Consider the following 22,803-nt stretch of genomic DNA (forward strand, 5'->3'; position numbering starts at 1 on the left):
TGTTGCAAAACTTGATGAGTTGTGGGAACAGCAGACATGTGCCGTGTCTCAATTCAGGTTCTGCGCCCTCGAAGTACGCATTTTGGAAGGAAGTTGCGTCATAGCACTGCGCGAAGGCTTGTCCCAATTCCCGAGGGTGCTGAGGACGCTGAAAATGCACCCTTGGAAATACGCACTAGTTTTAGCCGAATCCAAGGATACACCGCGACTATCCTTCGCGCACTTCTATATCCCAGGATGCTTTGCAGCAGCACGCCAAGCATCCTGGGAACCGGGCATTTAAGCAGAATGGCGGCAACTCCTGCTCACACCACCTTTAAATGTAAAGTATATAAATTATATAATATGAAGTATTCCAATTTCGCGTAATATGAAAGTTTTTACCGTTGGGTTTGTGCTCATTTGAACATCCAACTTGTCAAACCAAAACCCCAAATTTAGTTAAAGCATGCTTGAGCATTGCACTTTCAATGTTTTAATGTGCATAAAAGGACCAGTAAATTTATATAATTTTATCTTGATCCAAAATAAAATTCTGAATTTACATAGACTGTAAATTTTGAAGTCCAGTAGAACGTTTGGGGTGAATAAATAAATAAATAGATAAATCATCATCATTCAATCAATAAATTATAATAATTTCTTTAATTAGATTTTAACCCCTTTCCTCTTGTTGTAACACAAAACATGTTTCATTGTGTTTTAGGGAGAAAAGACCAAACGGAGGCCCTAATTAGACTCAGGGCCGACAATGAGCACATATTCACAGGGGCCAAAAACTCTGCCAATACAGGGTGGAGGTAACGCAATAAGAAATAGGCTATTTGTCAGTGTACTTATGTATAACCTTTTGTAAATCTTTACATTCCCATGTTAACAATAATAATAATAATAATAATAATAAACTTTTATTTGTACAGCGCTAAATCACAACCAAAGGCGTCTCAAAGCGCTTTATACAATCAGAGAGAACCAACCGGGCCCCCGGAGCAAGCAAGATGCGACAGTGGTTGGGAAAAACTCCCCTGTGGGAAGAAACCTAGGGCAGAACCAGACTCCAGAGGGCGATCATCTGCCTATGAGTAGTTGGGGTGAAGTAGAAAGATAGAGGAGAGACAGAGAAAGAGAGAAAGGAGCAGAGTGAGCCAGGGTGGCAGACAGGACAGAGTGAAAAACAGATACACCAACCAGGCAAAACGGATATAAACACAAAGAATAGGAAATAATTCAAGGCTGCTGTCCATGTGGAGTGTAAGTGTCCATGCTTTGGAAGGCAAGAGCCTAGCTCGATGGACAATCTGCCGATAGGACAAGTCCAGGTCTTAAGCGTGGTGGTGGGATGAAGCGATGACAGCAAGACCCCCAGGACAGCACAATCCAGCTCCTGGCGCATTGGTCATCACCTGCCGGGGACACAGAGACTGCGGCAGTATCATGCATATCGAGCATACTGTACAAAGCATAATGAGAGCTTGGACAGAGTGGATAGAGTAAAAGATTGGATAGAGTAAAAGATTGATTGGGTGAGGAGAGTGATAGAGGCTCCGCCTACACAGAGCAACGATCCCTGTAACGGGAGCGAAAGATCTCCCTCCACGGCGTAAGCCTACAGCAGCTTAACTGACAGTGGATGGAGTCTAACTATAAGCTTTAAGAAAAAGGAAAGTCTTAAGTCTACTCCTAAATAAACTAACTGTGTCTGCCCCCCTCACCGAGGCTGGAAGATGGTTCCAAAATAGAGGTGCCAGGAAACTGAAACACCTACCTCCTGATCTAACTCTAGAAATTTTTGGGATAACTAAAAGACCTGAATCCTCAGAGCGAAGGGCTCTTGGAGGATGCTCTTGAATTGTGAAGCTGCGTGAATTTGAAATGAGACCAAAGAACAAGAAGTGATTAGTGAAGGGCCGACGAGGAGGACACTTCCTGTCAGTGTTTGTGGAGAACCAAACAAGGATTGAACTTTTCAGTGTGAACTTCAATATTTCTGTTTTCAACACAGACGGAGAGCAGAGTCTCCAGTGTCCAGCTGTCTGTCCATGAAGAGTGACCGCTCCAAAGCTCCACCTCTGGACTTCAGTGAAGACCCAGGAGCTGCCAGTCACACCCAGACTGACCACAGCAAGACTGTCCACCTGCACCTCCTTCACTTCTCCCTCCTGAGATCATGTCAGGACCTCCAGTGAGAAGATTCGCTGAGGGACATTTAGAGCAAACAGTCACACAGCAGCGGCGACGACGACGGTGGCAACGGTGGCGGCAGCAGCAGCAGCAGCTTCATCAAAGCAGCTGAAAAAGTTGTGGAGAGAAAATGATGCTCACACTGTCACACTGATGTTTTCTTCTCCAACCTTTTCTCTGCTCCAGAGGTTGATGATGGTCTGCAGGAGCTTCTACAGCAGCAGAAGATCAGTCTGGAGAGGAGATGTGAATGTGTGACTGAAGGTGAAGAAGCAGGAAGTCAAACCCTCCTCAACAGCATCTACGCTGAGATATACATCACTGAGGGACTGAGTGAGGAGGTAAACAGACACCATGAGGTCAGGCAGCTGGAGACCAAGAAGACCAAGGAGGCCAAGAAGATCCTCCAGGACCGTCCAATCAGGTGCAGCCAGATCTTTGAAGCCTCACCTGAGCAGCAGGGACTCAGAGTCAGAGTGGCGCTGACCAACGGTGTCGCTGGGGTTGGAAAAACCTTCTCAGTGCAGAAGTTCACTCTGGACTCGGCACAGGGCCTGGAGAACCAGGACCTTCATCTGGTGCTTCCTCTCTCATTCAGGGAGCTCAACTTGGTCAAAGAGCAGCACTACAGTCTTCTGGAGCTGCTCCATGTTTTCCATCCAACGTTAGAGAAGCTCACAGCAGAGCAGCTGCAGGTCTGCAAACTTCTCTTCATCTTGGATGGCCTTGATGAAAGCCAACTGGCTCTGGACTTTGAGAAGAACCAGGTGGTGACTGACGTCACTCAGAAGAAGTCATTCAGCGTCCTGCTAACAAACCTGATCAGAGGAGATCTGCTTCCCTCGGCTCTGCTGTGGATAACTTCCAGACCTGCAGCAGCCAATCAGATCCATCCGTCATGTGTGGACAGGCTGACAGAAGTACGAGGCTTCACCGATGACCAGAAGGAGGAGTATTTCAGGAGGAGGTTCAGAGATGAAGATGTGTCCAACAGGATCATCTCCCACATCAAGGCCTCCAGGAGCCTCCACATCATGTGTCAGATCCCGGTCTTCTGCTGGATCACTGGCACAGTTCTGGAGAGCATGTTGAGCTCAGAGCAGAGAGGAGAGCTGCCCAAGACCCTGACTGACATGTACTCACACTTCCTGCTGGTCCAGACCAAGAGGAAGCAGCACAAGTATGGAGGAGGTCCACAGGAGCTGACGGAGGCTGACAGGGAGGTTCTTCAAAAGCAGCCCAAGAAGTTCTCCCTCTTACCGCAGGGCCTGAAAAAGATGATGAAGCCAGAAGAAGGCAACAAGCTGACAGAGGCTGACAGGGAGCTTCTTCTGAAGCTGGGCCAGCTGGCATTTGAACATCTGGAGAGTGGAAACATCATGTTCTACAGTGAAGACCTGGAGAAGTGTGGTCTCAGTGTGACTGACACCTCTGTGTACTCAGGAGTTTGTACAGAGATCTTCAGAAGAGAGAGTATGGTCTTCCACAAAACCGTCCACTGCTTCGTTCATCTGAGCGTCCAGGAGTTTCTGGCTGCAGTCTACAGCTTCCACTGTCACACCAACAGGAAGAGAAGAAACAATGTTCTTCCTGGAGAATCCCTGGATGAGTTCCTGAGGAGGATGATGAAGGAATCTCTCAAGAGTCCGAACGGTCACCTGGACTTGTTTGTTCGCTTTCTCCATGGACTCAGTCTGAAATCCAACCAGAGACTCTTAGGAGGCCTGCTGGGTCTCACTGACAACCATCCAGGAACCTTAGAGAAGGTCATCAACAACCTGAGGAAGATGAACACTGGTGATGTTTCTCCTGACAGAAGCATCAACATCTTCCACTGTCTGCTGGAGGTGAAGGATCAGTCAGTGCATCAGCCTACATGCTGCACATGTCAGAGGAGGTTCTGGAGGAGTTGGACCTCAGCAAGTACAAGACAACCAGGGAGGGAAGATTGAGACTGATTCCAGCTGTGAGGAACTGCAGGAAGGCTGTGATACGTTCAAGAAGGTACGTAAACAATCTCTGTGTGTGTGTGTGTGTGTGTGTGTGTGTGTGTGTGTGTGTGTGTGTGTGTGTCTGTGTGCGCTCTTGGTATTAGCCACCCTGCTATATCAGCAGCTCCTCCAGTCACTGGATGGATCAACATCAGCAGGTCCACTTGTGGCTGCATGTCTCCAAGAAAACAATGAGGGAAACATTGAGGGGCAGATCCTCAAAAAAGGGCGTGCGGCGCATTTTGCGGCGGGATTGCGCCCGCAATTTGCACCACAGATGCGGGTATCCACAAAGGTTTTTGCGCTAATGACATGCAGGCACAAACACGCCCACGAATGCGGCACCTGAAAACAGGTGTGTTTGACAGTGAAACTCTGCTAGGATAAACGCTCCTGTGCTCCTGGCATTACGATGCCTCCTCCGTCTACCAAGACTGCTGCCATAATGGAAAGAAAGTCAAGACGCAAGACGCGTTGGTCACCAACACCTGAGGACCATTTGTATTTTCCATAGCCTATCTAAAATACTGGCATATATACTGTAGTCTATGCCGATCTATATATAAGATTTGGGGAGCTATATATATATCTCAGGCTTTTCAGAGAGGAAAGTTTCACTCAGAAGCCAGAAACACTTTGACAGACGGTGTTTGCGTCTCTCAAACTGCGTGCGGACACGAGCGCAAACTCTTTCTGGATCTGCCGCTGTTTGAATGAGGCATATTTGCATAGAAGGGGGCATGTCCTTTTGCGCGTCATGAATCATTTAAATACATTCAGATGAGTCTGGCGCAGCCCTGCCGCTACCTGCGCCTCGGCGCATTTTGCGCCGATTTTCACGTTAGCGTCCCCTCTGTGGATCGGAATCACCGTTTTTGGCGCTGTTTACACGGATTTTCTGGCGCAAAAGCCGTGCAATCGCTTTGTGGATCTGGCCCTGAGTGGTGACTTTTAGCAGCAGGCTGTCAACACAGGGCTAACTCAGCTGCTTTGTGTTGGATGGTGAGTGCAGTGAAGCTGCTCCACTGGAGTCCAGGATGGAGATGAAGATGTGACAGTGGCAGAATGAGGATGATGATGATGATGATGATGATGATGAAGCAGCTGATCAGATGTTAATGAGTCTTGATTCACTTTCACAGTCAGCAGAGTCTCACATGTCGACCACAACTTCTCACTCTGCTCTCCTTCATTGCAGCTATCAGGTTGAACTCCCAGAGGTTCAGTGTGCAGTGGTGTCTTCAGCTCTGAAGTCCAGCCCCTCCCACCTCAGACACCTGGACCTGAGCTGGACCATCCTGAAGGATCCTGGAGTGAAGCTGCTCTGTGCTGGACTGCAGAGTCCAAACTGCAGACTGGAAGTTCTCAGGTCAGTTCCTGCTTTCTACTGGTGGACAGTGTGTGTCAGCAGATGACAACTGGTGTGTAACGCTGCTCAGTGTGAAGACTTTGAAGCAGATATTAAAGACTCATCAAGACAAAGTGGATGTTGTTGATATTTTCATGTCAACAATCTGCAGCCAGAAAAGACTTTGGATGGTGGAAGAAAGTGTGGAAAATGTCTCCAGTCACTTTGGAGCTCAATGGAAGTTGTTGATTGGTGATGAAGGTCACATGACTGAGCAGAAGATCCTGTGAAGAAATATTAGAGGCAGATTAATAGTGCAGCAGTATTTCTTCATCTTGTCCTTTGAATGTGTTTGACTTGTAACGAGACTCTGATGACTGAAAACAGCCACAAGCACACAAAGGACTCACTGATTATTTTCCATCTTCACTGCTGATTGGCTGCACACTGACTGACTCACTGCTCTTGTTATTGTGTTGACAACATGATGAGGATCCACACTGGCACAATGACTCGTTTGAGGGAATGACTCAGTGATCTGAACAGCTGCACATCTGGATCATCAACAGGGATAAATGACTCTTAATATGACATTTACACCATGGAAGAAATCAAATATTTATTCTTCATTCAGGTTGGAGAGGTGCAGATTGTCAGAGCTCAGCTGTGATTGGCTCCTCTCAGCTCTGAAGTCCAACCCCTCCCACCTCAGACACCTGGACCTGAGTTACATCCAGCTGCAGGATTCATCAGTGAAGGTGCTGAGTGGTTTTCTGCAGAGTCCAGACTGTAAACTGGAGGTTCTATGGTCAGTACTGGTTTGGAACCAGTGGATGATGGTTTCAGCACCAAACACACTTCATCACACATGTTAAATAAACACTGGAATGAAGATTTACTGTAATCAAAATGACATACAAATATCTGAAAATGTCATGCTGTTCATGTTTGAACTAAAGTAAAGCTTAAAAAAGGTCATCAGTGGTCATGTGACCAAACATCATCTGGACAAACATTATTTTTGGACTCAGGATTCATTTCAAATGTGACATTTTTTAGTCCAGACTGTAAACTGGAGACTCTGAGGTCAGTTCACCCTCTTCACTCTACAACTTCTATCACTCTTGTTATTGTTGTCATGATTTTCACTTCACTGCTGTTGGAAATTCAATTTGCAGTCACTGGTTTGTGTTTGAAATGTCTGAAACTGGGTTTAATGGTACTGTGTGTAAAATTCTGTCACCTTGTGGTCAGATGTTAGATTGCACCACTCATTCGCTCGCCCTCTCTCTCCCTTTGTTTTTTTTTTTTTGCAGATTCTGAAGTCGACATTTCAGTTTGATTTTCAGAGTGATGACACCCTGGAAAAACTCTCCATTATTATAAACTCTCCATCATTTATTCTCTATTCAGGTTGGAGTACTGCAGGTTGTCAGAGCTCAGCTGTGATTGACTCCTCTCAGCTCTGAAGTCCAACCCCTCCCACCTCAGAAAGCTGAACCTGAGTAGGAACTACCAGCTGCAGGATTCAGGAGTGAAGGAGCTGAGTGGTTTTCTGCAGAGTCCAGACTGTAAACTGGAGACTCTGAGGTCAGTACTGGTTTGGAACCAGTGGATGATGGTTTCAGCACCAAACACACTTCACCACACATCTTGAGTAAACACTGGACTGACGGTTGATTCATATCAAAGTGACATAGAGAAATCTGAATAGTTTATGTTGTTCATGTTTGAACTGAATTATATATATATTTTCTTTTAATAAAATAGTCATCAGTGGTCATGTGACCAAACATCAATGAGACAAATATTATTTTCGGACTTGTGACATTTTATTTTATTTTTTGCAGATTCTGAAGTCGACATTTCAGTTTGATGTTCAGAGTGATGGCACCCTGGAAAAACTCTCCATCATTATAAACTCTCCATCATTTATTCTTTATTCAGGTTGGAGGACTGCAGTTTGTCAGAGCTCAGCTGTGATTGGCTGCTCTCAGCTCTGAAGTCCAACCCCTCCCACCTCTTACACCTGGACCTGAGTGGGAACCAGCTGCAGGATTCAGGAGTGAAGGTGCTGAGTGGTTTTCTGCAGAGTCCAGGCTGTAAACTGGAGACTCTGGGGTCAGTTCACCCTCTTCACTCTACAACTTCTATCACTCTTGTTGTTGTTGTTGTCATGATTTTCACTTCACTGCTGTTGGAAATTCAATTTGCAGTCACTGGTTTGTGTCTCAAATGTCTGAAACCAAGTTTAAATCTACACTTTGTAAAAGTCTGTCACCTTGTGGTCAGGTGTTAGATTGCAGTGCTCATTCACTCGCCCTCTCTCTCCCATTGTTTTGTTTTTTTGTAGATTCTGAAGTCGACATTTCAGTTTGATTTTCAGAGTGATGACACCCTGGAAAAACTCTCCATCATTATACACTCTCCATCATTTATTCTCTATTCAGGTTGAGGGGCTGCAGGTTGTCAGAGATGAGCTGTGATTGGCTGCTCTCAGCTCTGAAGTCCAACCCCTCCCACCTCAGAGAGCTGAACCTGAGTGAGAACAACCTGAAGGAGTCATCAGTGAAGCCGCTGATGGATCTTGTCCACAGCAGAGATGATAAACTGGAGAATGTGAGGTCAGTACTGGTTTGGAACCAGTGGATGATAGTTTCAGCACCAAACCCAATTCACCACACAGCAGAGGTCCAGTGTTTCTAGTCACAGTGTGAGAGGAGGATGGTGATGACCAGCTGCTCCTCAGTCATCCAACATCTACTGCCAAACTGCTTCTTCTCTCAGTTCAAGACTAAATTATTGATCAGTTCTGCTTCATCAGGCCTCAGTATCAGCCCAACACTCTACACTCACATGATCTTCATATATTCCACAATTAACATATGACTGAGAGTCTGGTTCTTCTCACCAGTCATTCCATCGTCTCCTTCAACAGTCAATGTCTCTGTGATGATGTGTTCAAGGACTGTGAGTCGTGTCTCCTGCTGTCTCTACTTCTCTCTACAGCTGGAAAGGGGAGGATGAGACGGAAGGTGAAGAGGAGAGTTCCACCTAGTGGTGGCTGACAGAACGACAACAAGTGGAGATGAGCGACACACAGGCTCTGCACTCCTCTACCTGCAAGCTACACACAGACACACACACACACCAGTTCTGCTCCAAGTCAACACTCCAACACAGTGTTGCACACTGTCTGTGGCCGTGGCACGACCTTTGACCCCAGTTGAGCCTGGTGGCTGGCAGACTGGTTCTTCGTACACGCTGCTGTGGTGACTGGGTGGAGCTGAATGCTCAGTGGAAGAAGCAGGACTTGGAGATGGAGGCCAGAGCAGCTGGTCTGTGAAGGCAGCAGCAATACAACCACTTGTTCCTCTCTCAGCATCCACGGCTGGAATATCTCAGCATGAAGGTTTCACACATGAGGAACACACAGTTCTCCACTGAATTTAACCTGATTTCTCATGTGAAGCACAAAGATGAATTTGTATGAAGTCTGACAGCTCAGTGAAGGTTGTGTTATTGTTGATCTTTGGCCACGTACGAACATGTAGGGCAACACGGTGGCGCAGTGGTTAGCGCTGCCGCCTCACAGCAAGAAGGTCGTGGGTTCGATTCCGGGGCCTGGACCTGTGTCTGCGTGGGTTCTCTCCGGGTTCTCCGGCTTCCTCCCACACTTCAAAAACATGCGTGTGAGGTCAATTGAACACTCTAAATTGCCCGTAGGTGTGCATGTGAGTGTGAATGGTTGTTTGTCTCTATGTGGCCCTGCGATGAACTGACGACTTGTCCAGGGTGTCACCCTGCCTTCGCCCTAAAACAGCTGGGAGAGGCTCCAGCAGACCCCCGTGACCCTGAGCTCGGGACTAAGCGGGTATGGAAAATGAATGAATGAATGAACATGTAGATGGTAAGGATGCACGGCCCTGCATGTTACTTTTGCCTGTGTAAGAACTATATTGTATACAGGCTCATACTACAGCACTGAAATATTTGGGTAATCTGAGCATAATCTGAGGCTGAACCAGAAAACTGTGAACTGACATGTAACAAAAATACATACACCCACAGCAGGTAGGTTGGCGTTGAGTGTGACACTGTTTTTAGTTTGTTTGGTTTTTTTTGTCAGCAACACAACAAAATACTTTCGCTGAACGATATAAAATACATTTGAAACTATTTGAATCTGACTGAATTCAAATCAAGTCAGGTCTTTCTTCCTTAAACAGTTAAATATTTGAGTTGATGAACTGACAATTTACCTGGATACAATCAACAAGGCTGAGAGGCTGCTTAAGTTTATTATCTTTATTATCATTTATTGATTTCAGTCAATGAAAAAGTGAGAGACGACAAACATAGCCAAATGCTTCCTTTGATTTATTGAAGTCTCTTTTGGAGACTTCACTGGTTAAAATCCCCGATTCGCTTTGTACCACTGAGCTCTGGCAACAACATCATTGGAGTAATCCCCGCCGGTGGTCTTGGCATCCACGTGTGGGCAGGAATCGACTGAATCAGGTCCCATGTTGTAGGCTGCAATCCCTCCTGTAAAGGCAAATCACACATTAAAGCAAAGCGTATAGCGGACAGTCAGGTCACGTTGTTCTGCTCCCCAGACCAGCCAGGAAACTTTGTGCCAATTCTATAAACAAAACCAGCCAAGATCTCAGTTGCCTGTTTGACGTGTTCGTAGCTGTTCCAGTCACCAAGTTTTGGGTGGTTGCCTCCATCTTTAGTCACGTCAACCTGCAGAAATGACATGAACACACCCCTGAAATTAAAATGTGATGCACTTTAGAAAGATGTGGTTTGAACAGCAGTATTTGTTCCAACCTGCATGAGGCCCCAAGCTCAGCCATGGTCTCCTCAACCATTGACAAGTGTGTTTCCAGCCCTGGACTCTCTGGACATGATGGCAGCAACCAAGGCTGGATCCACTCTATATTCCCGTGCAGCTTTGTTGATGTGAGAGACCTGTACTGCTCCACTCTACCTGCATCAGTCTTGGCCATGTTGTGGAAAAGAGCAAAGCTACCGATGCAGAAATGCTGAGTAAATAAGTAATTTAATGAACATGAAATAAAGGATCGGATGTCCGAGGCACAAACACAGTACAACCAACAGAACAGATGCAACAGGTGCAACAGCTCGAATGAATGCGAGTGCAAGTGCAAGTGCAAAGAGGAAAGGAAGAAGAAGGTCTTTTATACAGTGGACCGGGAGGGGAAGAGATAAGGAAAGGAAGAAGAGGAAAACAAAGCACAGAGAATCAGCACAAGCTGACACATTTACAGCCTCCTCTGGTGGACCACGAGGAGAATGTCTCGAGAAGGTTATACTATGAAACGAACAGATTACACGTGCTACTAGTGATCATATGACACAGAATACAACAGAATAAAGAATAATCCAAGAATACATATTTTCCATTGCATTCCCCCATTTTGATCATTCTTGATCACAGGACACAAGAGTGAAAATATCCACACATACATCAGTTTATACCCACCATTAGCTTTGGATACAAACATCATAACTTGGACTGTTACACTTCCCGTGATCGCAAAGGCAGAGCTGCCGCGTCAGCTCTGGCGTTGCCCTGGGAAACAGGGTCATGAAGGTTAGTGTGAGCAGAACATTTACTTACTGCTATTTGGGAGGGCAGAAGTATGGCCTGCAAGAGGTCAGCAATAAGCACATGATTTAACACCGGCTTCCCGTCTGACTTGAGGAAGTTCCTGCATTTCCACAGTGCCCCAAAGTCATGAACAACACCAAACGCATAACGGGAGTCTGTGTAGATTGTGACAGACTTGCCCTCTGCAAATTTACACGCTTCAGTTAGCGCAACCAGCTCTGCCCCTTGTGCTGAGAGGTGACATGGAAGGGAGTCAGAGCAGATGACCTCCGAGTCGGAGACAACTGCGTAACCAACTCTGTTGGCGCCTTTGTCGTCCTGGAACGCTGAACCATCTGCGTAGAAAACAAAATCAGCATTAGCAAGGGGTTCGTCAGTCAGGTCAGGTCGGGGGGAGCAAATTGTGTCTAGCTCTGCTATGCAGTCATGTGGCTCTCCGTCGGTGGGGAGAGGCATGAGAGATGCTGGGTTAAATGTGTTGCACCTCTTCACGGTCACATTCGGCATTTCGAGCAGACAGGTGCGATAACGCAGGTACCGTGCGGCAGAGAGATGTGAGGTACGCTGCTCTGCTAGAATCAGGGACACGGCGTGCGGTACCAGCAACGTGAGCTGCGCATGGCGTGCAGACACTTCGGCAGGCCCGCTGCAACCGGATCGAGCTTAGCTGAAAAATAACCAACAGGTCTGAGGTCAGTGCCGTGTTTCTGCAAAAGAACAGAAATCATGCATCCTTCTCTTTCATCAACAGCCTGAACGAACGGTTTCGTGGGGTCGGGGACGCCCAAAGTGGGAGGCGACTGCAGGGCCTTTTTCATGGCTGTAAACGCGTGTTCAGCCGCTTCGGACCAGGCGAGCTGGGATGACATGGTCATGCCTGGTTTGTGAATGAGCTCCCTCATTGGCTTCTCAAGGATCAAAAAATCTGGAACAAAACTACTACCAACAAAGGCCCAAAAAGGACATCAGCTGTTTCTTTGTGCGCGGCTTGGGAAAAGATGAGATAGCTCCGATACGCTTCTGGGAGAGCGTACGACCTTGGCCTGATAAGACATGGCCCAAAAATGTGACAGTGTTCTGGCAGTACTGCATTTTCTGTAGGCTCGCTTTATGGCCCTCGGCTTCGAGGTGTTTGAGCAGGCTGACTGAATCAGCGCGGCATTATTGTTCCTCTGTCGGGGCTGCGATCAATAAATCATCCACGTACTGCAGCAGCGCAGAACCTTTTGACAGCTGTAGGGAGGCGAGGCTGTCGCGGAGGGCTGCATTAAAAATAGTGGGTGATTCACAGTAGCCTTGACACAGCCTTGTGAACGTGTATGGTTTGCCGCTGAACTCAAAAGCAAACCAAAACTGGCTACCCGGGTCAACAGGAACGCTGAAAAAAGCATTGGACAGGTCAACAACTGTGAACCACGTTGCATCAGTCGGCATTTGCGATAAAATCGTGTGTGGGTTGGGCACGTTCGGTGCCCTGGCGTGGACAGCAGCGTTAACTGCTCTCAAATCTTGAACAAGCCTCCAGTCATCACGTTGAAGAGGAACACGAGCCTTTTTGACAGGGAACATGGGCGTGCGCACTGGCGAGTCGGGGCATGGGACAATGACACCTGCTTCGAGAAGAGAATCAAAAACAGGAGTGATCCCTTCAACAGCTTCTGGTTTCAGAGGATATTGCGGCTGGTTGGGCAGAATATCACTTTTGGGTGTGATCTTCACCGGTTCGGCACGTTTGATCAGTCCCACATCGTATTTGTGAGCAGCGAAGAGCCCGTGCTTCCAGTGGAAAATCAGTCTTATGCACATTCAGGAGGGGGAATAAAAATGTCCCCGCTCCTTTCGGTGTCAGTCTTTGGTCGACAGGCATTTTGTCAAAAACGGACCTAGGTCCTTCCACTCATCGCCTGGACCCTTGGAAAGTGAAATGTGTGGGGTACACATGGGGTGCACTCTGCTCTGGTGTGAGTGAAACGCATCGTTGGGGGCCCCAAAACAACGTAGAAACAAAAAGGCCATCATTCACGCTTGAAAAGAACTGACTCTCAAACACGTTGTTTCTTTCACGAGTTGCACTGGCTGTGCAGTGCAAATTGGGAGCTTTCATGAAGTGAGCATCACCCGGCACCTTATCTTTAGCCGCCGCTATCAATTCTTCTGAGGCCTCGAGGGGAAGCAGCCCCTGATAGACATGCAAGAGAGGTATAACATAATAATATACAAAATATGAGTATATAATATGAATGAACTCATCTTTGCTGTCCGTGAAGATGGCGCTGCACCGGTGCCTCTGTTTACTCGCTGGTGACAACACACAGAAAACTTGCTGTTATCAGAACACAGCCAGACATACACTGGTATTTATACCTGACTGTTGCAAAGATTCCAGTTTCCTTTTTGACACACCTGCACACGTACACACATCATAACGAAAAAGAAAGTTTGCCTTTCCCTGACATGTGACAATGGCTTAAATTTTGTGTTTGACTCTCTACAGCCACATCAATGGTACAAGGTACAAACAACAGGATGAGAGCAAAAAGTATCTGGATAAAATCTTGGATGGTTCGTAGATAAATATTCCAGATTTTACAGATATGCTGTGTGTTCAGGAGCATAAAAGGATGGTGGTCGATAATGCTTTGAAAACAGATTGCAGACACATGAAATGCAGCTGAAAAGAAAAGATTTCACACAAACAGACAACAGCAAATACCTCCAAAAATAAAGCCACGTTGTAAAGGAACTTTTTCTTCCTCCAGTGTGGCGAGAGTAAGAGTATTTGTGTTGAATAAACGAAATAATTTCATAATTTCAACAAACAAAAAAAGGAGAGCACCGTGTCGCCTTGTATATTTCTGTGAATTACATCCTGTTTCTAATTTCCTGCCTGTTTTGTTGTCCCTTGATTTTGTCACCTGTGTCTTGCTGTCAGATTTTCATAGATTTTCTATTCTGCAACCTGGTGTCGTCTGCATTTTGGGTCTTGCCTCCTCATCGTCTCCACCCCACCGTGACAAAAATAAAGTGAAAAACCGACAATGCCACCATGTTAACCAGGTGTGGCGAGCACGCCAGTCTGAGGGCTCTAAAGGGCTCAGCTGAGGGTCTGGAATTTGCAACTTGCCCTTTAGCTCAACAAAGCCGCTCTGGACTTTCACCACGAGAATCCTGAAATCAAAAAACATTTGATACCAGGGGGGTTTCCCAAAAACAGACCCATGCACAGGTCAGGTCAAGCCACAAATGAAGACAGTCGGGGTAGATGATTACAATGTTTATCTATAATTACTGATCATTCTTTTGATTCAGTGTCAACCCGTTCCATAGCTCAGATGTGTTAGCATCAGTTCAGGACGGTTCTACAGAGTTCTGCAAGGCCCCTCTGACGGTTCTCAGCCTGTAAACTCACATCAACCTCATGAATTCAAGAAAACATAATAAAACAAACCCAAAACAAGAACAAACCACGCAGTGAAAAGGTGAGTCTCTTTTGGAGACTTCACAAGTCACATATCTGTTGAAGCCAGAGTATGGATCTGCTTGTGATATTGCATTGAGGCCCTACTTTTTTCTTCTGCCAAGATACCTCATTTTGGATTTGAAAATCCACATCTTAAAAAAAACAAAAACACTATTTGAATTAAGCAATTACTCATTTTTTTTGTCCTTTTTTTTGTCCTGTGATTCTGTCGATCGGTCAGTGATCAAACAATGTCTGTAAATGTTGTTTTATAAATGTTTGGTATGAAGCATAATTTAATTACATAAATAAGTTTAATAATTTCATTCAGCAATAAATAAATAATTGTAAAGTAAAAATATAATTTCAGTTTATGGTTTATTGATTTCTTGTTAAAATACAAGAAGGGACCAAAGTTCGTTCTTTGTTATTGCATGGGGAAAACCTTTTGATGTGCACTTTCCTGGGACCACATGGTGGCCTTACCGACAGCGACGAGGGTCCTTTCTTTTTCATTTTTGATATGATTGTTCCTCCGAAGCATACTTAAAGCCTCTGTTAATGACTAGCAGCCCAACAAAGTAATGTGTTTATATATGTTGTTTTTTGCGACTTTGACATAAGAGAAGATAAAATAAATGAAATAAGAAAAAGAAGTCTGTTATTAGTTGTGAAGCTTTTAGGAATCTGTCCAAAAAGTGATTTCAGTTTGTATTCCAAGAACGGAGGTTCGTCATTCGAACACTCATCTTGTGAGCTGGAGGTCAAACAGGAAGTGAGGCAGTGAGCTCAGAAGACTATTGTTGTGTCTCAATCCAGGGTCTAAACCCCGCCTCCCCATAACCACTCGGGACGGTCTAGGCTTCGGTGTATTTCCTCGTTGCGTCACCGCCGTTCCCTCCTGCTGGCCAACCCCGGGAGTGACGTTTTTATAGCATCAAGCTAACCATTGGTTCGCCATCTAACGATGTCGTTCGATATTCAAATAAATAAAAACCCGATGTTAAAACTGAATATTTTATGTGAAATTTCAATACTTAAACTTATATGAAGTGTCTTTGCCAGTACATGCCGTTAATTTCAGCTGACTTCGCAAGATCTCACGATCTGCATGCAAAGCATCATGGGATACATAAGTACGCGAAGGATAGTAGCGGTGCATCCTTGGAATCGGCTAAAACAAGGGCGCATTCCGAGTACGCATTTTGAGCGTCCTAAGCACCCTTGGGAATTGGGACGAGCCTTCGCGCAGTGCTATGATGCAACTTCCTTTCAAAATGCGCACTTCAAGGATGCAGACCCTGAATTGAGACACAGCAAGCATATGACTTACACTTGGGATGGAGAGAACAGGAAGAAATCAAACGACTGACGTCACTGAGTTATTCAGTCCCTCAGGACTCACCTGCTGCTGCTGCAGCTCCTCCTCTCACTGCTGCTGCTGCCTCTGCCACGGTTACTGCCACTGCTCTACTGTTGCTGCTGCTGCTCCTCTCTCTGTTTCTGTTGCTGCTGCCTCAAAATAGAGTTTCAGGGTCTCTTCCTGCTGCTGATGGCTGCTACTCCGGCCACCACTCCTGCTTCTCTGCCCACTTCCTGGAAATCACATGGTGTGTCACAGTGGGCGTGGCCAAGAGCCTTTTTTTGTCTACAGAAGGAGCAGCAAATGTTATATAATAATAATATGAACATTTTTTAAATCTAAAGCTAAAAGAGGGAACTTTTAAGTGTCGCTGATCATTAATAAAACACTGAATCTGATTGCTGTTGGAATCGGTCAAAGGTCTGACTTGAAGGAAGAAAAAAAAAGAATTGGCTGTTAAATATGTCAGAAGAAAAGATCAGGCTGCAGTTAATCCCGGTGTCCAACAGACGGCACCATCACCTTCAATCTGCTGACTGAGAGCCTCAGTGGCTCCAGACACACAACCAGGATTCACACTATCGCTGATGATGTGTTGAGTGTCTGGGACTGCCTCTGACAACTGACACATCAGAAATATAGACAATATTCCAATAGTGTTGGAGGAGGAGCATCTAAATATCAGGGCTAATGAAGTGCAGGGATGTAATAGTGAGCAGTATTAATATCATTGATTTGAACTTTAATTCACTGATCCAGCTGACACCATAAAGAGCTTACAATACCAAATATTCCATAAGTAGCTGACCTTACAACTTAGTTTTCCCAGTTAAATGAATGACATTGCGAGCTGACTTTGATGACTTGGGCGCTGAAAAGAACTGCCCACTCCTTGAGACCGGAGGAGAGGAACAGAGAATCATTATCGTTACACTTTTTTCTCTTTCCCCTTAAAGATGGTGAAATGTGTATTATTTACAGTTAGACTGTAAAACATAATGAGGAAGTATTCAACATTTCCATTGTTATTATCCAGCTCTGGAGTTGTAGTAATGGTTAAATGACAACTTACTGGGCGTCTCCATGCCAAAAACCAGCTTTGCATTATCAGGGACATTGAGCCGGGTAGCAGCTGAGGCCTTCATGCAACTCACGAAGAGCCGAGGAAGCACGAGGTGGGATCCCTCCTACCTGAGGTTTATATTTGAATAGGATTAGCTGTAGGTTCTTTTCACTCTTTTCAACCCGCCTGCAGCAGCCTCTCACCCTTGTTGATTGTGTCCAGGAAAATTGTCGGTTCCTTTATTCAAATATTTATTGAGCTGTTTTAAGGAAGAAAGACTTGAGTTCGATTGAATTTAGTCATATTTTGCTTCAAATGTATGTTTGGATTTATTTTATCTCGTCCAGCCAAAGTATTTTGTTGTGTTGCTGACAAAAAACAACTAAAAACAGTGCCACACTCAACACCAACCTACCTGCTGTGGATGTTTGTATTTTTTTGTTTTGTTTTGTTTTAAATAGCTCATTACATTACAGTTCACATTTCACGTTCAACCAAAGATTATGCTAATATCACCAAAACATTTCAGCGCTGTAGTATGAGCCTGTATACAATATAGCTCTTACACAGGCAAAAGTAACATGCAGGGCCATGCATCTTTACCATCTACATGTCCATATATGGCCAAAGATCAACAATAATGACCTTACATACTTTATCAAAGCATGAATCCCTTCTAGCTTTTCTCAGTGGAAAACACATTTCTTTATTCTTGACTTGCTTGCTACGGCCAAAGTAAATTGATAGAAAATCATTTTAAAATCGCAAAAGGTATTTGCCATTGTCATCAAGTCATTATTGTTGGTATAAAAGAGCAACTGTTTTATGATATTTGCCGCAAAGAAGTGAAGTCCAAAAGGGAGGCCAGGCATAAACTGGACACACCATAAACAACAACCGAAGCTTTGTGTCACTTTTCAGGAAGCATTATTGAAGAAAATGCGACCACTTGATGACACAAAACTGAGGAGTTTAGAGTAAAAAAAAAATGTCTTCTGCTGCCATTCTTTAGGGCAGCGCACAGTTCCAGCCCTCTCTCGTGCATCAGTGCAGGTATAAAAGTCTCTCCATTGGCTGGGATTCTCCATGTGAGGGCCTAGGCCGCAGCAGAGCAGAAAAAATGTGAAAATGAGGCTGCAGGTTCTCCAGTGAAGGGCCACACAGACTTGGTGTACAAATGCTGGACCAGCACCTTTGCCTGTGAGGTGAAGGGGGACTGATGGACTCAGTGGGCTATTGAGGTGAACAAGGACCCTGTGGATGTTTGTCATTGTAGACATAGGACCATCTATCGTCTGCAGCTTGCTAACAGAGCCAACGTAGAACCAAAGGAAGTTCTCGCTCACTGCTCCAGGATCAGTCTGGCTTCCTTGGGCTGTTGCACTTGGTTTGGAACTCCACCGTTGCTATTCAAATCCACTCGTAAGCATGCATGGCAGCGGCCACCCACTGGTTTATGAGAGTGTGTGTGACTGGGTGAATGTGAGACGCTTTGGGCAAAGTGAAAGTGTAGAAAAAGCACTATTACAAGTGGGCTCCATGTATCATTTACCACGGCAGTGCCCACACTGTTGCAGATCACTAGCCAGTGCAGTAATGCTGTTGGTGCTGCTGCAGGTCGAACTTGTGCTGGAAGCCAAAGAGGCAGCGAGTACAGCGGTAGGGGCGCTCATCCCTGTGCTTGCGGCTGTGTGTGATGAGGTTGGAGCTCTGGCTGAAGGCTTTCCCACATATCTGACACACATGAGGCTTCTCACCTATAGCACACAAACAATGCAAGACCCTTTCAATTCGGAGCTCGTGAAATGTGACAAAAAGTGTTTAAAAAAAAAAAAATTCAAATCCATCTAAAGGGACCCACCGGTATGTATGAAGGTGTGCTTCTTCATGTCGGACTTCTGGTGAAAGCTCTTGCCACAGTACTGGCAAGGATAGGGCCTGGTGTTGGAATGTATGAGCAGATGGGTGGAAAGGGTGGACGAACGCTTGAAGACTTTCCCACACTCTGTGCAGTCAAATGTCCTCTCCTATGCAACGGGAAATATTAATATTAATTCTGTACATATAAACACTGTGAGTTCTGATACATATGAAATGGATGTTTTTTTGTTGTTTTTAACAGCAACTGAGACAAACAGGGAGTGGCATGGATGCTCTTGGAGTGCCCAATGGATTTATTAGCTATAACAATAAGTCAAATTAGTTCAGGAACCACCGGTTGCATACAGTCTAGTTATTCATCATGAGTTCACAAAACTGCGGGAGGAGCTCCTGAGAGAAGAGAGAATAATGCGTACATGTAGGCTGAGGTGAGGAGAGGACAACAGCAACCACAAAAGACAATCTATGCCAGAACACACATGAAGCTTTTCTGGTTCCTCATCATTGAAACCAGATGCCAATGATGAGGCTACATCTCCTCCTAATGGCAGCAAGGATGCAAGGCTGCAGGATGAAGGCCCGGCTGATCCCTCAGAGAAGCGCCTCGTGAACACCGTGCTCACCTTCCCCCTGCAGGCAGACTGCCTGCTGGGCCAGTTTGTCCTCCTGGACCTGCTCTGTGCTGATGACAACGCTGTTCTACTCCCAAGACTGTTGCAGATGTGTCTCCTTAAAGACGATAGACTTGAAAATATCTGCGCAGACAAGATGAGAAGAGTCATACAAGAAATACATCTGCAGCCTCATTTCTCAGCCGTGTGTTTGAAGGGATTTGTGTGGACTTTGAGTGTATTTGTACTTGGAAATGTGTGCTAACACAAGCGCAGCCATGATGCACAGAATATATAGTGATTTATGGAGATATAGAGATATAGTTGCAACTTATAGTCTTCTATAAACACAATGAATGCTTTGGGTTCCAGGATAAGTAAAACATTAATTTAGATATATCTCATATGTAACAAACATGATAGTTAACATTGACATTTTGAATTTTTATACGAGTCTTATTCTTTAAAAATGATATAAAAAGGATTCTTCCATGCAGTTTCAGTACCTGTCACTGTTTAAATCAAGTTTTCATTTGAACCTCATCCATTCTATTGACTTTTGCTCATTTTGCTAATTTGCTGCTTGAGACTGAAACTTGAAACTTTTCTTCACCCCTGGGAAGAAAAGTCTCCTCGTGCTCATTGGTGACTTTGCAAAGTCTCCTATAGGCGGCACTACAACTAAGTAAGACGTTGAAAATACACAATTAAAGACCATTAAATATGAATAATTAACAATCGCGCTACTTAGTCTAATCAAGTTCTTACTTTGGACATAACACACTTTGGACAGAACTGGAATGGCTGAACTGTGGGATCAATGTATCACAAAGCAGGAGCCTTCGTGTAGCTATGTGCCACATCCAGTTGCACATCACTTAGTTGACCAAATTTGCCTTATGTTGGTCTAGATATGACTTATGAGTATAAAGACACTTGTGAACAACACGTGGCTCACACAGGAACAGTCGAGGACTCCTTGAATGGTGGATGGTCAAAGCAGCTATATTAGTGTGGCGTTTCAATCATCACTTAAGGTCAATTTTACAAACAGCTTTGGAAACACAACACAGTTTACTGCACTTTGGAAAGATTTAAATCTTTTAGCTCCAGTTGTCGTGGAGTTCTTTGAACTTAGTTAATAATAAATATGAATGACACACACTTTGCAGCAGAGTGGACACTCCTGCCTGGAGCAGTTGCTCCTGGATCTCTGGTGGCTGCTGGTCTCCCTCATGACTTGAGGGGGATGAATGAAGTCTCCCACTCTCACAGACAGTTTGTCAGGATATCCTGAGCTGTCGTTGGGTCCCGACCAAACCTCGTTGCTCTCAAAGTCAGAGTCGACTTTTTTCTGGGGGAGAAGAGCAGGACTTTGGGGCTCAGCTGAGCTCCAGCCTGAACACAAAGAACAAGAAATTGACAGTCAGCCAACATTTCATTTTACTACGTATACATACATATTTATTTTCCTTTATTTGTGAAAATCTATAATTGTTTTGTGTTACCCACTATAAGACTCAGGGTTGAACACTCTGGAGTGCACGTTCCCATTAGTGTGATTGGCCGCCTGAATGTCCTGCTGCAATAACGCGATGGGCAGCGTGTTTGTATCTGGTGTTCCTGTCGTGGAGCTCTCCAGGGACGCGTCCGAGGACACCGTCTGTTGTCCGAGGTCACTGCAAGTAAATGGGTTCTGTCCGGGACTTGGGCTTCTCTCTGTTGTCCGAAGAAAGTGAATTCCCCCACGTTTGACCAAGAAAGAGCGGGGCATTGCTGAAGAGGGAGGTAGAACAATCATCTCTCAAAACAATACAAGTCATAGAAATAAAATACATGATGTCAGTACAAGTTGTAACATTCCATAACTCCTGTATTAGCTTCTAATGTAAAACTACATCAGGGGAAGCAAGCTGCCAAGTTACCCTGAAAGTTTTTAGTTAAAAAAAATAAATAAATAAAAATTAAGAAAACAAATGAAAACAAACAATACATAATCAAGAATTTATCGTTTGGCAGAGCAACATCAAACTCTATCGAATAAGCAAAACTTTCTGAGCTTTCATGATGCCACAGATGGAAAAACGTTTCACATAGAAATTCATATTCGGCCATTAGAGGGCAGCATCACTGTAAACTGCATCTGTGCGACGACAGTTGTAATTCAAAACTAATTCTTTGCTCCTTTTAAGGTGATCCTGTGTAAAACTGCAAATACGTTCTCCACGTGTTTCTTAGTCTGGCGATTTCCACTTAATCTCTTCATCAGTTCCATCATCAGGTCCGTCAAATTTCAGGTCGAGTTTCGGATCTCAGCAGAGGTTAACTTGACACCAACTTTCAAAGCTGTTTTTCTACCTTCGGCTTCCATCCATCAGGCATCCACACAGCCAGTTTGTAAGAAATCTAAGCTGAATCTGTGACTGCTTGCTGAGCAGAATGTGCTTACTGTGTTTGGACCGGCTTCCCTTTTCGACTCATTGACTAAATACGAATCAAGGTTGTTCAGAGCTGAAGTGACAGTGACAAGAGTGAACAGTGGCTAGGCTGACGAAAGAAACTAATATGTATGAATAATGATGCATTCAAAAGTTTCCAACTACTAATAGTGCAAACAACAACAACAATAACAATAATAATAACAATAATAATAATAATAATAATAAAGTCAATCATAATGTTCAGCTTTGCTTTTTAGCCTGTTTTCCAGGTAACTTTATTTCTTTAAAACCAGATTTAACAACAGATAGTGTCACAAACAACATAATCTGGAGCAATCTCTATAACTACTTTCATCTGCAAAATAACAGCTACTACAAACAACTGAAGAATAACAAGAAGCACTCAGTGCGACTAGCTTCATGCCAATGTTTGTTAAACCAAAACTGAATGGTGTGCGAAAACTGAAAATAGGTCTCAGCTCTACAATCTGACTTTGACAATTTAAAAATACTCACCAGACTCTTACAGAGTAGGTGTCCCTCTCCTTCGTCTTTCACACAAACTTGGAACTAGATTTGAAAGACAACCGTCTGAGGTCTGGCCCGGCACTGCGTGTACATGAGGGAGGCCAGCGAGCTGTGACTGCAGCGGATCACGAGCCGCTGATGCTGGGTGACCTGATCAAAGTCATGCAAAATGAGGAAGTTTGTGAGCTCTGATGTCTGAGCTGACAACCACATGGTTTGCTCACCACACAGAACCCCCAGCAGAGCACGACGAGCAGCAGCAGTGAACTCTCCAACTATGATGTGTTAATAATGG

General features: G+C 44.9%; 2 protein-coding genes, 1 long non-coding RNA gene and 1 pseudogene across 3 annotated transcripts; 2 read left to right on the top strand and 2 right to left on the bottom strand.

Annotated features, from left to right (window-relative positions):
- Window positions 1-1,973: 1,973 nt before the first annotated feature.
- Window positions 1,974-8,241, top strand: LOC142898939 (NACHT, LRR and PYD domains-containing protein 3-like). The gene is given in 8 exon segments (XM_076042251.1): window positions 1,974-2,121; window positions 2,368-4,050; window positions 4,053-4,185; window positions 5,371-5,541; window positions 6,155-6,328; window positions 6,934-7,110; window positions 7,468-7,641; window positions 7,971-8,241. Coding segments are annotated over 8 exon segments (2,850 nt in total). The 5' UTR covers window positions 1,974-2,039; the 3' UTR covers window positions 8,227-8,241.
- A 1,572-nt stretch (window positions 8,242-9,813) lies between these two features.
- Window positions 9,814-10,535, bottom strand: LOC142899104 (lysozyme g-like; annotated as a pseudogene).
- Window positions 10,536-16,941: 6,406 nt separating this feature from the next.
- LOC142899138 (uncharacterized) lies at window positions 16,942-17,436 on the top strand. The gene is made up of 2 exons (XR_012928699.1): window positions 16,942-17,039; window positions 17,082-17,436. It is a non-coding gene; the product is annotated as an uncharacterized LOC142899138 (long non-coding RNA).
- Window positions 17,234-22,687, bottom strand: LOC142899127 (uncharacterized). The gene is made up of 6 exons (XM_076042586.1): window positions 22,497-22,687; window positions 21,052-21,340; window positions 20,705-20,937; window positions 19,552-19,683; window positions 18,909-19,074; window positions 17,234-18,804 (listed from the first exon to the last, which is right to left on the bottom strand). Exons 2-6 carry the CDS (start codon window positions 21,338-21,340, stop codon window positions 18,629-18,631), a joined length of 996 nt encoding a protein of 331 aa, XP_075898701.1. The 5' UTR covers window positions 22,497-22,687; the 3' UTR covers window positions 17,234-18,628.
- Window positions 22,688-22,803: the final 116 nt, after the last annotated feature.

This window comes from Nelusetta ayraudi, unplaced genomic scaffold (genome assembly GCF_046127955.1).
Source record: "Nelusetta ayraudi isolate G7.1 ecotype Tasmania unplaced genomic scaffold, CSIRO-AGI_Nayr_v1 ptg000004l, whole genome shotgun sequence".
In the NCBI taxonomy this organism is placed as follows: Eukaryota; Metazoa; Chordata; class Actinopteri; order Tetraodontiformes; family Monacanthidae; genus Nelusetta; species Nelusetta ayraudi.

Bases quoted from the DNA above. Each gene is read 5' to 3' on its own strand.
- LOC142899127 (XM_076042586.1), bottom strand. From the start codon at position 21,340: ATGATTGTTCTACCTCCCTCTTCAGCAATGCCCCGCTCTTTCTTGGTC. The intron at 19,684-20,704 runs GTGTGTGTCATT...TTGTCTGCGCAG, and splicing joins AGTGTCCACTCTGCTGCAAA to ATATTTTCAAGTCTATCGTC. The intron at 19,075-19,551 runs GTGAGCACGGTG...CCCGTTGCATAG, and splicing joins AGTCTGCCTGCAGGGGGAAG to GAGAGGACATTTGACTGCAC.